General features: G+C 42.2%; 1 protein-coding gene across 1 annotated transcript in view; it reads right to left on the bottom strand.

Moving 5' to 3' along the window:
• lrrk1 (leucine-rich repeat kinase 1) overlaps positions 1–18,449 on the bottom strand; it is a 196,799-nt gene that overhangs the window by 69,316 nt on the left and 109,034 nt on the right. The window contains exons 15-24 of the mRNA XM_084005722.1: positions 18,420–18,436; positions 16,452–16,616; positions 15,170–15,342; positions 14,957–15,077; positions 13,804–13,963; positions 10,678–10,856; positions 10,494–10,591; positions 7,874–8,045; positions 7,619–7,788; positions 6,559–6,698 (exon numbers count right to left, since the gene is read on the bottom strand). Of these exons, the coding sequence (XP_083861848.1) occupies positions 6,559–6,698; positions 7,619–7,788; positions 7,874–8,045; positions 10,494–10,591; positions 10,678–10,856; positions 13,804–13,963; positions 14,957–15,077; positions 15,170–15,342; positions 16,452–16,616; positions 18,420–18,436 (1,395 nt within the window). The remainder of the gene's footprint in view (positions 1–6,558; positions 6,699–7,618; positions 7,789–7,873; positions 8,046–10,493; positions 10,592–10,677; positions 10,857–13,803; positions 13,964–14,956; positions 15,078–15,169; positions 15,343–16,451; positions 16,617–18,419; positions 18,437–18,449) is intronic.

Raw genomic sequence — 18,449 nt, 5'->3', positions numbered from 1 at the left:
AGACCTGATATATATTTAGACTGCTTTTCTCCAATCAACCTTAACCAACTAACGTCTATGATCTCTTCTTCTAAACCTTCAACCTGTCTCCTAGAAAGAAGTCTTACCCTTAGTTAGCGCGTCACTATTAGATATGATCAATGTGTCTTTATTAACAGGCTATGTGCCACAGTCTTTCACCATAAAAGTCCTCAGCTAGGGTCAAGCATGCTGAAATAAGATATTATATTTAGCTCACCTTGATTCTCTGAAGTTTCTTCTGTTCTTCTTTGTTCTGTTCTGTTCACAGTAATCACTATTGGTATGTCACACCTGGTTGGTAGAGGGGGAAGACCAGACCATATGGTGCAATCCATGGGGCAACCAGATCTTTACTCTCAAATGACAGCCACCATGGGGCCAGCTCCCAGGCACAACACACCAAACCTTGCCCTTTCCCCTGGGAGATCAAGGTTCAATTCCCGGCATCAACAAACCCTGATGCGGTATCCCCAAAGTCAGCATTACAATATGATTTTTGCATCAGTTAAGGCTTGGCCTCTGACATCAAAGATCTTCCTTTATCACTGAACTTATGTGCAGCTTCACAACTTGACTAAGCCAGTCAGCAGGGTACCGCAGCCATGGGATGAGGCCGATCATGGAAAAGTATGAGGAGGAGACAAATACATGAGTAAAATTGTCTGTAAAATAAGTGTTTAATATTTTTCAAATTGTCTGTCACTAATCCACACATCACCTCAGTAGGCATTAACATGGTCACTCTGCATCAACCAGGCCTTGAACTCACAACCTCAAACTGTATCTCTAGATCACGTGACTTGTAACAAACTTTCAAAAGCCTTTGTCCGGTGAGTAGTATAGCTCACTTAGATGCCCCAGAAAGAGGGGTTATATCCTTGCTGTAGGGACCCAGGGTTCAATTCCCCTAGCTATGTCTTTGCTGTGTGTCATTTCCTCCTGAAGAAGGGAGTAGTGTAACTAAACTTTAAAAAATAAACACAATTATAGCTGCTGCGAGCGATGGGTCGGGTCAGGGCTATTTTTGGCAAATTTAGGCAATTCTGAGCAACAAACAGGAGAATAGAAAGGCAAGACAGTTGACATTATAATGTTCATTTTGCGCCAGTTGAGGCTGAAATCCACAATTTCTGGAACCAAAGACCATTGTCTATCACACTGAGCTAATTGGCAAGTAGCAACTCAACTGTGGCTTCACAAATTGAGTAAGCCATTCACTGTCGCGCAGGCAGATTTGAAACCACTGTAAAAAAAAAAATGTTTTTGTCAAACATCATCTAACATGATTTTGATGTATTACCATTATCACCCTTGCTGGGGCTTGAACCCACATCATCTGGCACCAAGAACCAGCTCCTAGCCAACTGAGCTAATTGTCTGGAAGTGCAATCAGCAAGGTATGATATCTGTCAACATGGGAATTGAACCTGTGACATAAAAGCAGAAGTCACAACTATATCAAATCTTCTTTTTCTCTCTAAGATCCTTGAGAAAGTAGTCGCCAATCAGCTGTGTGACTTTTTCAACAATAACAGTCTACTTGAGGACTTCCAGTCAGGATTTAGAGTACATCATAGTACAGAGACAGCTCTGGTGAAAATGACAAATTACCTTCTAATTGCTTCTGACAAAGGACTGGTTTCTGTACTTGTTCTGCTAGCTCTTACTGTTGCGTTTGACACCATTAACCATGAGATTCTTATATGTAGACTGGAAAAATTAATTGGCATCAAAGGAACGGCTTTAAGCTGGTTTAAGTCCTACTTATCCAATCGATCTCAGTTTGTGTATGTCAATGAAAAATCCTCCAGGCACACTGAAGTTAAATACGGTGTTCCTCAAGGTTCTGTGCTCGGACCAATTCTTTTCAACTTATACATGCTTCCTTCAGGCAACATTATTAGAGGACACTCTATAAACTTCCATTGTTATGCTGATGATACACAATTATATCTATCGATCAAGCCTGAAGACATGATGTCATAACATAACATGATTTTGATGTATTACCATTATCACCCTTGCTGGGGCTTGAACCCACATCATCTGGCACCAAGAACCAGCTCCTAGCCAACTGAGCTAATTGTCTGGAAGTGCAATCAGCAAGGTATGATATCTGTCAACATGGGAATTGAACCTGTGACCTAAAAGCAGAAGTCACACATTGTACAGACAGAGCTAAACAGACACATGATCAGCTCCCTCTGTCTGACCACTGAAGGTCTTGCTTTCTTATAATTAATGGTTGTGAAAATAAATTGGTAACAGAACATTTCAGTTATAGGACTGCCATTATTTGTATGTCTGATCAGAAGGTGTAAGGTGATAGACTAGTATGGTGGTTATCAGGAAGTATGTCCCTGGTGACACAGGATCCATGCTTTCAACAATCCCTGAAGAGCTCTTTCTTCCAAAAACGGTTCTCTGGATCAAAATAGTTCTTACTGGAACCCTTAGTGTTACCAAGAACCCTTTTAAAACCCTTTATTCAGGAAAGGGGTTTTAAAAGGTTCTCTCTATCAAAATGGTTCTTACTGGAACTATTAGTGTTACCAAGAACCCTTGAAAAACCCTTTCTTCAGGAAAGGGTTTTTCAGAAGCAAATGGTTCCAGGTAGAACCTCAGCCCTTGTAGAAGAACCCTATTGGAACCCTTATTTCTTAGAGTGTTTGGTGGAGCCTCCTTGAACAAGGAACCTGACTTGAACAACACACTTTTGGGCATGTTACTCCGCTTCCGCCATGATCCAGTGGCATTTATCACTGATATTGAAGGGATGTTTCACCAGGTCCGCGTATCAAAGAAGCATATCAGCTTCTTGCGCGTTCTCTGGTTTCAAGTTTCTCAACTTTCAAGTTTATTTAGTCATGTGCAAAATAGAGTACAGTGTACCATAAAGTGCAATGCAATGCTTTTTGCCCTTGGCTCTCTCTCAGTCCCAAAAAATAGCTAAAAGGTAAACATTTGCCATACCAGCTGGAATAATAAGATAATAAGTAAATAAATATGAGCATATACATCCTAAATACCTCTCAGTCACGACAATTTAAAATAAAAAAAGTACTACAAGTAATAACAATAAAACAGGGGTAAAAGTAAGAGCAAGACAGAGACTCCAAAGAGACCAGCATAGAACAACAGATGGTGGCCCAATGGGGACATCTCTGAAGAACTGGTGGAAGACAGAATGACATGTGCATATCTTTGGAGCAGTATCCTCCCCTAGCTGTGCAACATTTGTCTTGCTGAAAACTGCAGATGACAATCAGGATGACTATTCAGAAGAAGTCACAAACATCATCAGACACGACTTTAATGTCGATGACTGTCTGAAAGCAGTCAACAGCGCGGAGCATTGTTGGCATTGTTTCTGTACCAGCAGCTCAGTGAGTTGTGCGCAAAGGTTGGCTTCCATCTGAACAAATGGATAAGTAGTGATCACACGGTCCTCGCCGCCATTCCTGAACAGGACAGAGCTAAAGAAGTGAGAACTTTGGATTTGAGCAAAGAACAGCTTCCAATGGAAAGAGCCCTTGGTGTGCAATGGGACGTGGAATGAGATCAGTTTACCTTCAGCATAGCCATCAAGTCACACCAGACGATGAGAAGGGGAATTCTATCTACAGTCTCCCATCACACTTGTGGCAAAGCAAATCTTACAAAAGCTATGTAAGCTGAAGCTGAGTTGGGACGAGAAGATCCCACATGATATCGCCCAGACCTGCGAAAGTTGGCTTGACTCCCTTCACCTTTTGGCTATTCTTGGTGTTAACCAAAGCTTTATTCCTTTCGGCTTCGGTGGTATTACATCTGCACAGCTGTACCATTTTTGTGATGCTAGTGAGGTGGGCTATGGTGCCGTATCCTACCTCCACCTCACAAATAGTAAGGGTCAAGTCTGTGTATCTTTTGCCATTGGAGCTTGTTCTCTGCCGTGTGCATGAAAAAGTTGGACACAGTGGGAGAAATCATATGCTCTCCACACTCAGTCAGCACTTTTGGATTCCTCATGCCAATGCACTGGCCAGAAGGATCATAAGGGAATGTATGACCTGCCGCCGTCTGTGTCAAAGACCTGGTGAAAAAAAAATGTCTCACCACCCAGCTGACAGACTCTCAATGGACCTCCCTCCATTCACTCTGGTTGGAATGGATTATTTCTGGCCTATTGAGGTAAAAAAGGTATGGTGCCATATTCACATGTCTAACATGCTGTGCCATTCATCTTGAAGTAGCCCAACTTGTCACAGACTCCTGCATCAACGCCATGAGGCGGTTCATCTGTTGGAGAGGAATGGTAAAAGAAATAAGATCAGATTGGCACTTACAAACTTTGTAAGTGCCAATCGTGAACTCAAACAGGCACTAAAGAACCTCAATCAAGACAAAATCCATGCCACACTTTTACAGTGTCTGGGAGCGTCTGGTGCAACAAACTAAAAGGATTTTCTGCTCTGTCACGAAGCAACAAACAGTTAATGACGAGGCCCTCAACACAATATTCTGTGAGGTCGAAGCAATGCTGAATGACAGACCATTAACACCATCCAGTGATAATCCAAATTATCTTGAAGCGTTGACACCAAACCACCTCTTGTTGTTAAAGGGAAAGCCCATCCTACCCCAAGGTCTGTTTGACAAACATGAGACATATGGAAGAAGACACTGGAAACAAGTACAGTACATTAGTGATTTATTTTGGAAGAGATGGGCAAAAGAGTACCTCCCCATAATGCAACAGCGCCAAAGATGGAACAAACCCCTTAGAAGCTTCTCAGTAGGAGATCTAGTTCTCTAGAAATTCATGGCCGTTAGGGCGCATTACAGACACATTTAAAGACACCAAAGGATTTGTGCGTACATGTTAAGACACAAAGTAATGTATTGGAAAGGCCTGCTTCTAAGTTATGTTTACTTCTAGAAACTGAATAAGTTCTGAAAATCCTTTTTTATTGAATTCGTAGAAAAGTCATGCATAACCTCAGTTACGTTTTTGAGTGTTGAAATTAAAGCTTTTTGTTTTTGAGCATTTAAATGCTTGGAGGTTATTTCAATTAAGTAGTAATTCTAAGAATTGATTCGAAACGTCGGCTTCTATACCGTTATGATAAATGCAAGTGTTAATTTCTTGAATGCATATGATACGTGGTTGGTGCTAAAGAATGTTAAAGAAAAGAAAAGCCTGGTACTTATTACGTATGTTTACTATGAAAATTTGATATATGAAATTTAATTGTGATAATTACATATTTATTAAGGACTACTTTAGGTTGGCTCTTTCAAAACCCATGGATTTGTTTGCGTTTTTTCTTTTCAAAATTCCTGGACCTTTTTTGGTCTGAAGACTTTTTTTGTGTTTTTCCCAACCACCTTTCATGAACTTTGATAATGCATTCTGCTTGGAAAATTGAAATGGACTTCTATATGCATTCAATGCTATTCTTAATTACGGACATTGAAAATGAACTGCAATGCTTGACTTTGAATGTTTTGCAGTGAGCTCCTCCATTGCTTAAGTATAGACAGGCTTCACCGCCGGGTCACCGACCATCAAATTATGTTTTTCTTTTGTTTTAATAAACGTCTTGTCACGTAGTCGATATATGTTTTTTAAGGTTTTATGCAGAGTTTTCTTTAGCGGAGAATCAGCCATGTTAATCACAGGGCTCGACATTCCATTCAAACAAGTTTCTTCCCGACCCTATTTTTCTGCCACACCACATGGGCTTCCGAAGCTTAGCACCGCCCAAGACCATTGTGATTTGTTGAAAGAAATACAAGCGAGCCAGAGCGTTTTTCCCCCCGATCTCAGCGATGCAATATACTATATTATATATATATTGTATATTCCTACTGATGTGAGGAATGAACTAGTGTTTTTGTCTTGTTTTTCTTGTGTAGCAAATGAGCTACAGCTGTGTTTTGTTATGCATCCCTTTGTTGCACATTCACAAGAAATGGTCCTTGAATCCTTCTACTGATTGAAACCTGGCTAAAAGGCCTGTGATGTGATTGTAATGATACAGTGGTTATAGAAAATGAACCAGTGCTAGAAGCCACTGTGTCTCGCCACCCCACGCTACTCTTCAAGCACAAGTGAAGTTGCTGTGCATCACTAACATGTTGCCACTGTGTCTCGCCACCCCACGCTACTCTTCAAGCACAAGTGAAGTTGCTGTGCATCACTAACATGTTGATGATACAATGGCTGCCTCGTGCAAGCAACTAGTGGCTTTCTATTGCTTCGGATCCCGACCTCCAATGCACCTAACAAGTCATGAACACGCCACCTTCTGTTCCGGCTCTCCCGGAGGTTGTCTCGCCTCGTTCCTCCTCTGAGACGACCTTCATCGCTGCTCAGATGAGGAACCACTCTGACACCCATTGTGTCCGTGGACCTTTTACAATAACGACGTTGAGGTAAAGAAGGAGGGATAATCCCACAACGAAAAGATGCTGAATAAAAACTCTGAATTAAATATCAGGTAACAGGACTAAGAATGTGATAAACAGATGAACAGAGAACAGTGCACTCACCAGGGAACCACTGTTCAATCAGAGAGTTGACGTTGTCTGTTATGAAGGCCATGGCAGAGAAGTCCCTCGTCTCTGATTGGCAGATGATCTTAATACCTCCACTCCTCTTCCTCTTCCAGTTGACATCTGATGACTCCACACTGCAGATACACACACGCAGGTCAAAGCATGGACGTTTTATGTGCTTTCATCTCACCATTAACCATGTAGAAGCAGATGTGGAGCACCAGTCAGCGCCAATATTTGTTTTCTCTTCCCTTTAATTGGTTGCATTTGTTTGAGATTTTCTGAAGAGTGAAGATATTTAATCCTCTGTGTTATGATACGTTCTCAGGCATATAATAAATTAAAGTGATAAGAATGCGGTGATAGATATGAGAGATAAGCACAACTGGAGCATAATCTCCTCTATCTATATTGACAAAACTGAAACTGAACATTTGAAATATTAGAATTGCAATGAGAATCCTTGGATGTAGGGACATTGAATAAGACAATTAAGACACATAGTTTGGTGCTTAGTCTGAATAAAGATTGCTTGTTTGCATGATATGATATAATCGTGATACTTAAATCATAATACAATCCGATTAAGATTTATATTGCGATTTTTTACAGTTGAAACAGCAAATTTTGCATCCATTATATCTAATAAAACAAAGTGTTTATTAATTTAATGATTTCTATTTCAGTAAAATGTGTTTTTCATTCAAGCAGACGGACTGACCAACACATCATCTTTGTTTTGACAAACTTCCTGTCAATCAGCTGACTTTACCCATGACCACGCCAGTAACAAGTCAATGCCATCTAGTGGTCTGAAGAAACAGTTGTTACTAAAAGGTTTCATTTGTATATATCCCAATACTATGCGTCGATTCTCATTGTTCAAGACCTTCTCAGACAGACTGTATTCGTCAGCAATCCTTCGTAATGCCCTTGAAGTTGACTGAATCCAACTCTGCTTATCCTGATTCAGAACTCCGTCCTGTCTGAGGCTCTGAATCTAACTGACGCTTCATATGATTACTGCCCGGATCCTTCTAGCTCCAGCACTGACCTGAGGTAACCTCCATCAAACGTGACCAGCAGCCCCTCCTTCCAGTATATGGTCTGGCTGCGTCGGACTCTGAAGGTGCTGCAACGGTTTCTTTGCTGGGTTCCAGTAAAGCTGTAGATCACAGAGGTCCTGATGCGCTGGCTCCTAGCAATTCTTTTGGGCTCAAATGACTGCACAAACAGCATATTTCAGGCCACAAATGTAAATAGCTGAACGTTTGTAAGTACAATGATCAGAATCTGCTGGTTTCAGTACCTGCACATCCATTTCTTTGAGGCTGATGAGCATTCTGGCAATGAAGCGCTCCCAAAATCCGGCAGGAACAAAGCTCATCTGGACAAGACGCTGCAGGGTGTTGTTGGTCTGCTGACGGAAGCAGTGGATGTCCATGGCGGGCTTTGGGGGAAGGAGGTGGGGCAGCAGATAGCTACACAAAAGTAAAATACATTAATTTAAAATAATAAAAAAGAAAGAAGAGAAAGCATCCTGACTGGAAACATTACAAACTATCATGGGATGTTCATGGTCCAGGACAGGAGGTCTCTCCAAACCAGCAGAACATCACTGGAAACATCTACCAGCATCAGTGATATTGGTGACAAGAGGTGCCTGCACAGAGCCCAAAGATATTATCATTCCTAAAACTAAAAGACTCCTACATTCATCCTCCAGACTCCACTGTATTTTGCCTTGTTTCATATATAGCAATAATGGGACTACAAACAACATTTTGTTGTGCAAATAACAATACAATGAACCTTGATTTATTTGATGTTAGCAGGTGCTTCCACACAGGCGGCAACCTCTGGTTCTGAGAAGTGAAACAACCCTGAAATACCTTAAACTTGCATTCTCTCTACTCGCCATCAGGGGGCGACTCCTCTCTGATTGTATAGAAGTCTATGAGAAAATTAGCCTACTTCGCTCTTGATTTATTATCTCAGTAAACATTGTAAACATTTATGGTCTCAATCTCTAACTTCAATTCAATTTCAGTGATTGACATGTCGATAGATGTCGCTACCATGGTCTTGCTACCGTTGCTAGCAACTCCTTTAGTTAGTAATTAACTAGTGACGTTCACACTTAGCTGTAACATTTACCTTGAATTATGGAAGCTAGGCAGCTGGACACACGCTTACTCAGCTCTGTGATGCTGAGGCTTGAAAGCAGACAAACGAGTATTGAAAATGTTTATTGTAAATCAATGCATCGTCCTATCTGCTCGTCTGATTAGCCTTTAGAGAGACCACCGATCAAACCATTCAGAACAAATATCAGCTAATCGGTGGCTGCAACCGCAACCTGATTAAAGTGTAGCAATAAACTTCAGCAAAGCCAACAGAAAATTAAATCAAAAGACATTAACTCGACAAAACATTAAAACTGGATGGATATAACCCTTCACTATGGTGACAAAGCTCAATCAATGGAATGGAAAGTAGGGATGCAACAGTTCTCAATATAATATTGATGACGGTTCAATACGCACTTGTGAATTGAGGTATTTCCGGTTTTGCAATAAAATTTTGCGGAATTTCACATTTACATTATTGTATTTCTCTCTGAATTGCTTATGGTTATATAAAGGAGCACTTGAACGCAGCATGTGTTCACGTGCTGCAATGGGGAAATGCTCCCTGTCGAGTAAATAGCTGACATCCTGAAAGCAGGACGGCTGAGCAGGAAACAACAGTCATTTGTTGATGCTTCCAACAAGCCGATTCTACCGGTGCAGAAAACACAAGAACACAACAAGTGCAGTGGGACGTTTATTGCTAAAGATTTGCAGCCCTTTTCCGTAGTTGCGGGCTTCGGTCACCCAATCAAAATGATCGATCCGCGCTACACTTTTCAGCACTAACATAATTCCCGACTTCTATAAAACAACGTGGAGAGGCATCAATGTGGAACTGGCTAAAGCACAGAGCCGAGCACTGACCCGGATCATTTTTGAATATATAAATAGCAATTTTTTTTCTCCTTGCGCACAAAAATTGTTCCGAAACAGAACCAAAACCGTAACCCAAGAACTGAGGTACGTATTGAACACTGTATTGCTAACTGTATTGTTGCATCCCTAATGGAAAGTTCCTCTTTCATGACGGTATTGAAAATCATACCATCTGGATCTCTAAATACCCTGGTATACCGTGATACTGCCCAAGCCTAGTACGAAGCTGAATGCTCTATAGTCGTTGTCGACTCTAATGTCTGTCCCTACTCTCCTATCTGTATCTGCTATGAGTATCTGCTAAGTTCATCGTCTGTCAAACAAGTACAGGAAGTAAATGAACGTCTGGTCGACTCAACTTTTCTACAGTTTCATGAACTAACAATTGTGGGATAAGCTATTTATTTATTTATAACCTTTATTTAACCAGATAAAAAAAACCCATTGAGATCAAGACCTCTTTCACAAGGGTGACCTGGCCAAGAAAGGCAGCAGCACACGTCATGACAATCAGGACAGACAGACAACAACAAACAAGCAGCAAAAAACAAACATGAAAACATTAAAATATTAAGTACTAAAGTGCGAGTGAATAAGCAAATACTAAAGTGCAAGTCGATAGGCAAATAAAGTGCAGAAGATATAGATACAGTAACAAATTAAGAACATAGGCACTGTTCAAAAGTTTTCCTTTGACGTTTTCTTAAAATAGAGCGGAATGCTTCCAATGAAACAAGTTCTGATAATCTCAGTTCAGATTGGAGAGCAAGAATGCAGCAAGAAATCCTAGGGTGGAAGCTCTGCTGTCATTGGATTTCTACGAGGACAGTCATGTATGTGCTTTGTGGAGCCGACAGATACAGGGAATCACCATTTGTATCAACTCAGTATCAACAAGTAGTAAAAACAGAATATTTGTACCTGTTGTTGGCCACAGGAAGAGCAATCTCAAACTTGGCTAGAAACTGGAAATACTGTTCCTCCGTCTGCTGGGTAAAGCCTTTTCCTACCAATAGCATCTGCACAACAGACATCATCAAAGAACCATGAACACACAAAACAACTCATATCTCTTCCATCAACCCAGTGGATTCCTGAGTCTCACCCTGAGGTCTTCTGCTCGGATCACTCCATTCCTGGCTACAGTGCGAGATGACTTGAGGTGCATAATCCTCTCCAGGCACTCTGACAGCCACACAGGACACAGGAAGTAGAGAGTACAAAGGCCATGGCTGGTGTCTGGGAAGTGCAGCAGGGACCCTGTCTCTATCAAGAAGCTGATGGCTGGATGTAGAGCAAAAGAACAGGAGTGCTATGAGTATGCGTGGTGTAGTCAAGGGTATATGAAGCAGTGTGACTTTTTTTTTCAGTCAGACTTTTGATCCCTACTAATAAAGGTATAGAGGTTTCTTATTTTGATGGAGCAGAGTGGTCGAACCCAGCGGTTAATATTTGTTTTATTTACAAGTCACTGTTATTTAATGACCAAAACAGGTGGAAAACTCCCATTCTGAATAGGGAAGCCAATGCTGGAGTGCCTTGAACTTCATTTTACTTTATTTTGTATTAGATTTATTAATGTTGTATGAGAATGAATGATACCAACCTCTTCTCTGCAAATAATTCACAATTCCTTCAACTGTTTGCACTAATAGTTATTATTTATTGGCATTTGAGTACAAACCCCTTTATACTGAGAGTCCAACACAGTCTATCACAGGGCTGACATGTAGAGACAGACACCTGTCTGTCCCCATCCTTCATGTCTTTGGGAGGAAGCCGGAGAACCTGGAGAGAACCCACGCTAACACGGGGAGAACATCCACACAGAAGGAACCCGAACCCATAATCGAACCCGGGACCCTCATGCTGTGAAGCGACCGTGCTACCCACTACACCACCGTGCAGCCCCAGTTATGTTAAAGTCAGAACCGGACAATGATGCATGTGCGTTTACTTTGGTGTTCACAGGCATCTGTGGTGACTAAAAATGACAACCTTATTTTCAGTTTCACTAACCAAAAGATGATGCCTTGCCACCAACCTGGCAACCACTTTTAAAAGTTAGTGTGTAGTCCTTAGATTCTGCTTGCGGCTGTGTGTGCCACACTGTGAATGGGTAATTCAAGGTGAATTTGAAGGTGAAGTATTACTAATCTACACTGGTAGTGTGGTAGTGGTGGTAGCGAGGCTGAGGTCCATCACAAGGTAGCACAGAAAGCATACCCTGCTTTATGGGCGGTTTAACTCCAAATGGGAGCATCATTTAATAAACACAGCAATATGTTCAAAAGGGGTTTATTAACAATAAACAAATAAACTAGGGATGTCCCAATCCGATACCCGGATCGGATCGGCCCCCGATATTAGGTTTTTAAGGTGGATTGGGATCGGCCGATCCAATTAAATTTCATGACCATATTATATATGATCCATATTTAAAAAAAATGCTGGACGTATAGTGGCCGATATGAGCTGCCCTCTCTCATCTCCGCGCAGCAGTGTAGACTTGCTCCAGAAGGCACGCGGCCAGAACAATCCTCACCGCACGCTCCCGCTACGTTCTTCTTTGTGACGCCAGATGTTGTTCTGATGACCATTCCGCCTCGTTGAACCACCACAATTTTGCTTTCTACTTACACGGAAAACACAGAAAGTTGACACTGTATTTTGATAAGCTGCTGCACTCTTCAGACTCGTGGTGTGAGCGGAACCGGAATCGGACCGGTACTTTTATAATAAAAATGCTGTGTGTCTCCTTCCAAAATCCGCTGCACTCGCGCTGCCTGCTCGCACAGATCCGCTCGTGCTCATATGCGCTGATGCAGGTCGAGTGTTCACTAGAAATAAACTGCTCAAAAAAATAAAGGGAACACCACATGCTAGTTCTCAATGAACAACAACTTCCAGTTGAAAATCTTTATTCATTACAAAGTGCAACGCGTTGACAACAAAACAACATAAGGATGATTAATGAAATCAAAATCATCATCTTATGGAGCTCTCTATTCAGAATCATAAATCTAAGTGGAAAATCTGATCACAGGCTGATCCAACTTTTGTGGAGATTTTGTCAACATGTCAAAATGATCCTCAGTAGTGTGTGTGGCCTCCACATGCCTGCATGCACTCCCTACAACACCTGGGCATGCTCCTGATGAGACGTTGGATGGTCTCCTGAGGGATCTCCTCCCAGACCTGGACCAGAGCAGCAGTCAACTCCTGGACAGTCTGTGGTGGATGGAACGAGACATGATGTCCCAGATGTGCTCAATAGGATTCAGGTCTGGGGAACGAGCAGGCCAGTCCATAACATCAATGCCTTCATCATGCAGGAACTGCTGACACACTCCAGCGACATGAGGTCTAGCATTGTCATGCTTTAGAAGGAACCTGGGGCCCACTGCACCAGCATGGTCTCACAATGGGTCTGAAGATCTCATCCTGGTACCTAATGGCAGTCAGGGTACCTCCGGCAAGCACATGGAGGGCTGTGCGACCTTCCAAAGAAATGCCTCCCCGGACCATCACTGACCCTTTGCCAATCAGGTCATGCTGGTGGATGTTGCAGGCAGCAGAACATTCTCCGCGGCGTCGCCAGACCCTGTCACATTGGTCACATGTGCTCAGGGTGTACCAGCTCTCATCCGTGAAGAGCACAGGGCGCCAATGTCCTGCTGTTGGGTTGTTGTCCTTCTTCTGTCCTCAATGCGTATTGCAGAACCATTTGCCACCAGGGGCGTCACCAGACAAGCCCATTGATTCAGGATAAGACAATGACCCTTTGATCAAACACAACATCTGGGGACACCTGGAGAGGGGGCTGCAGGATGTCAGACCTGTATGTAAATTCAACTGCATTATATGTGCCAACAGAAACAGTGACTCTTCAGTCGTTCCTGTGTCACACTGGGGAATGGCTCATGCTGCAGCATTAAAAGACCTTCAGATTCGGATATTATGTCTACTGGTTTTCAGTTGCAACGACAGAAAATGTGAGGGAAATTCCTATTTAATCATGTATTTCTGTGGGCAAATGGCTGTCTGTCCTCACTGCGTATTGTGTACACTGGGAAATGGCTCATGCTGCAGCATTAAAAGATCTTCAGATTCGGATAATATGTCTACTGGTATTTCATCGCCAAACTCTCACCTGCACTAGACTAAAACTGATATTTCAGTTGCAACAACAGTAGAAAGAAGGTTACAAATAAAAAACAAGTCACAGTACCAGTCTGCAGGTCTTCATAGTCTCTGATGTCACTTCCTGTGTTCTGTTCAATGATGCAGTCCAGCTGTGCATCAGTTAGATATTGGACCTCGTCCTCAGCATCTCGTCTGTGCTTCTCTGCTATCACTGCGTCCTGAAGTGTCAGGTAGCTTCTGGGAATCTGGTGGGGGATACGATGGTACACATGTGGCTGTGCTTTCGACTACATGAAAAAGATTTGTGCTCGATAATTTCATCTTTTCGACCAAATAATTCGAGGAACCAACCCTTGGAACAAGTGTAAAAGTTCCTCCAGCACATTTGTGTTTGCTTTTCAATCAGGCAGCAACCTCCAGTTCTGAAAAGTGAAGCCAATTCTAGAGTGCCTTAAACTTGCTGACGCTACTGTTGTTCCCAATGCACTTAGCTATTAAGATGACTTTAACACTTAGCTGTAAAGTTGACCTTGAATTATGAAGTTAATTTTGTTAGCAGCTTCACACCAGAATCGAGTCAACCAAGGCTCAAGACTCACCTGTTCAGACTTCACCTTGACTCTGCAAAGCATGACCCACTAACCCCCCCCCCCAAATAGCCTATAGCACTTTGATCATAGCACTGTTGGTCTTAAGGTATCCTTGCTGAACAGCTACTACTTTACTCATACGAGGACCTTACACTTGTTTCTATTTTTTTGCTCTTACTCTATCGGCAATGATATGTTGTGGTTTCTTTCTTTCGACAAATGTACTTATTGTAAGTCGCTTTGGACAATGTAAATGTAAATATTACACACATGGCCGACTCATATGGGATTAATAACATCAGACATCCTGTGCAATTATTACAACTTACTAGAGGTCCCTGGGTAATACTAGTCCTATGTGAATAGGGCTTAAGACCATTAACTCATGTTGACAAGGTTTACTGAGATAATAAATCAAATGAGAAGAAGGGTCATTTTCTCATAGACTTCTATACAATCAGACTTCTTATTGGCCCTGATGGCCAGCAGAGAGAATGCAAGTTCAAGGTACTTTAGCATTGGGGTCACTTTTCAGAACCGGAGGTCGGTACTGTTATTACACAGTTTTTCTCTGTTGGTCCAAACAGTGAAGCTTTCTCGACACAAACACACCTTGTTGAGCATCACCTGTCACAGTGTGTCACTCACCAGTCGGCCCAGTAGTTTACTGCCACAGGCTGAGCTGCTGCTGTCTTTCATGGAGAGAACCACCTGGTAGATCAGCTTCTTCAGCCCATCCAAGCCCTCCAGGGTCTTACAGGACACTTCACTGAGTACCAAGACACCCACACACTTGATTACACTCTGCAGACTAACTGGTACTAGTGTGCCTACACAATGAAAGGTCAAATGTGTGCTTACTGCAGCTGTTTGCAGGTGATGTCAGGGTAGCCGGTGGCTCGAGCCCCTGAAGGGGATCGGCACAGAGCCAGAATATAAGCTCTCAGTGTGGCCAGTCTCTCAGTGCGAAACTTGGTATCGATAAGATCCAAATGTGTTCCCACGACCACCACAGCAGAGTTGGGTGCTCGCGCCTACCATCCACAACACATGGTAGACAACAGGATTATTGATAGTGTATCAAAGAAAACAAAACATCACACACCCTCTGAGGCCGATGACTAAAAACATTTGACAGGACATTATGCAATTTTTTCATATTCCAAAAATATGAAAAGGTAGGATATACTTTGTTTAAAATATCTTTCCAGGCGCGCAGTTGGCGGAGCGGTTGGAGCGCCATGTATGAACTAGTGATGTCCAAATGAAGCTTCGTGAAGCATTTTCTTTATTTTCTGAGCCCAATAGATGGCGCTCTCTGTTCAACAAAGGGTTGAAAGCAATAGAAATATATCGGCCTTCAACCCATTGTTGAACAGAGAGCGCCATCTATTGGGCTCAGAAAATAAAGAAAATGCTTCACGAAGCTTCATTTGGACATCACTAGTATGAACGTACACACGCAGCAGACCCCGGTTCGAATCCCGGCCGGAGGTCCTTTCCTGCATGTCACACCCCCCTCTCTCTCCTATGTTTCCTATCTATCCACTGCTAATAAAGGTGTCTATGCCTAATTAAAAAAAAAAAAAAAAATATATATAATAAAAAATATCTTTCCAGGCAGATACACTCCTCATGCACGAGGAAACGCATACATCTTTCTATAGCTTAAATCCTTCCATCTGAGTGGCTATTTCTCTCTTATTCTTTATTTTAGTGCAGGACTTTGTAATTTCTATGTTGACTCTTTAGAGTGTTAATCTCACTACTCTGACACATACATTATTATCATTATTTTGTCAAGATTAAGATTGATTGACACTGGCAATAACAAAGTTACAACAGAGGGAAGTTTCACTTCGGCCAATAAAACTAATCCAGAAGTTATTAATGCAGTAAACCATCCACACAAATCAGCAGGAAGCAAAGAGGAGGCATCATCAGAAGTTACAGTTAGTAATTAGGCTTCAATGATGCAAGCACTTCCAACATCTTCCATGTCATCGTGCTTCCATTAAAGCCACTGAGGTTGGTTTATGTGGTCTGACAACTACATTATTTTCCTTTCAAGCAGATCATTCCACGTTCCCACTGGAAACGGTCACACCCTTCACTTTGTGTGTGTGTGAGAGCTAACATTCACCTCGATGTTGAGCAGCCATGTCTGCAGGTTGGCCACGGCCTCCTCTCCCAGAGCCAGGTTCCAGATCACCACATATAGGGCCTTATCAGTGAAGAAACACTGGTTCACCGTGGACATGCTCACTTGACCGCCGATGTCCCACACGTTGAACGCCACCGAGTCCTTCTGTGAAACAACACAGTCGCTATATCAACGATAAACAAGGAACAGGAAGTGAAGGTTAAAGATCTGATCCATGATTTCATGTAAAGTTTCCAATGGTTAGAGCTCACTGTGAAGTGTTTTGTGGATTATGAACATAGAAGTGGACGTAGTCATGATGACATCACCCGTTTGTAGAAGGTTCTGGAGTCTCAATTTGGCATTTTCTTTTTTATTTGGACTGTTGAGGAGTGACGAGTGGATCTGATGAACACAAGCGGAAGAGCAGCAACCTTACTGGATCTGGATCCATCTGGATTCTGGTGTGAAGCTGCGAAGGGCCTCATACACCAATATCTTCCTACGTTTTTTCTTAAATTTGTTCTTAAAAAAGTTCTTAAGAAAAACCTATGCCGGATTCATGACGAATTCCTAAACCGCTAGCATCTGTGTTCTTATCTTGATTATTTTATATTATCTAAATTATTTGTGTTGAGATTTAAATTAAGAAAAAACATTTATTTAAAATGATTCCGGTTTATTAAATTACCAGTGTATGGGAACTGTAAACAAAATGTATTATGTGTATTATTGCAGTGGGGTGCAGTGAAAATGTTTGCGTGCACCTAAATGATGTTTGGAGCCCTGGTGGACCTATTGAATGGGTCACCTTAATCATTATCAGAAAAATCGCCCCCCCCCCCCCTGAGATTTTTTTCAGGAGCCGCAACTGCCTCCAGGGTACCAGGGTTGATGTGTGTAACTATGCTTTTTTTTTTTTTTTAATGTTCGTAGGATTTGTTCTTAGGTAAGCAAAAATCCCACAAACATGAAAACATTGGTGAATATCAGAATCTTAAAACTACATAAGTTTTAAGAACAAATATCTTTCTAAGAACGCTCGGTGAATGTGGCCCAAAGTCAGCTTCTTAATTCAAGGCCAACCTTACAGCTAAGTGATTAAGCCATCTTCGTAGCTAACTGCATTGGTAGCGTGGTAGCAACCTGTCAATCACAAGGTAGCCCCGCTCTTTTAACAACCAGAGCAGTCGCCCCCTGATGGCCAGTAGAGAGAATACAAGTTTAATAAACTTCGGCCTTGGTTTCAGAACTGGAGCTTACTGCTTGTTTGCTACACTACATCAGCACTATTAATTAGTTTCCATTCAGCTCCACTCTGTCTCATATAAGGTGACCGTGGTTCATGAGGTGGAGCGGCTCATCTACTAATCACAGGTTTTGCGGTCTCCATCACCTCAAGTCTCCGACAAGTCCAAGTGTTGAAGGGCAAGACCCGGTGTTAGCATCAAGCATATCAGCTCCTGCCATTGGTGTGTGAGTGCAGATGGAAAACTGAGCAGCACACACTTTTGGCCTATGTTGTAAAGCATTTTGGATTAAAGTGTGGCACTAATTAAAAAGTCAAAATATGGTCACTTCCTTCACCGGTTTCAATTCCAACGTGGCGACAACAAAACGCAAGATGTCGGCAACCAAAATGCCGAACTTGAGACTTCAAAACCGGAGTCCACAAACCAATGGGTGACGTCCACTTCTAATTTACTCTGTTGTATTTTACATCCATGTCTGTCCAAAACGCCATTATTTCATCATTTTAACCTTTTAGACGTGTGTAATTATTATAATTAGCATAATGCATTATTAAGTTGTGTAATGTGTAGCATTGAATGGTTGACAAATACTGCTCCTGCAGAACAACGGTGCACCGTGGATCCCTCTGCTGTGCTTCCCACGGAGATCACCTGGCCAGAGCCCTCTGTGGGGAACCAGAGCTGGGCCTGAAGTCAATGGGGATCCCCCTCCCACTGTCATCCTGGCCACGTCTATGTAAATAAA

This window comes from Eutrigla gurnardus, assembly GCF_963514095.1.
Source record: "Eutrigla gurnardus genome assembly, chromosome: 1".
Classification (NCBI taxonomy): domain Eukaryota; kingdom Metazoa; phylum Chordata; class Actinopteri; order Perciformes; family Triglidae; genus Eutrigla; species Eutrigla gurnardus.
Note: the sequence above shows the minus strand (reverse complement) of the source record. Positions and strands in the feature narration are given on the sequence as shown.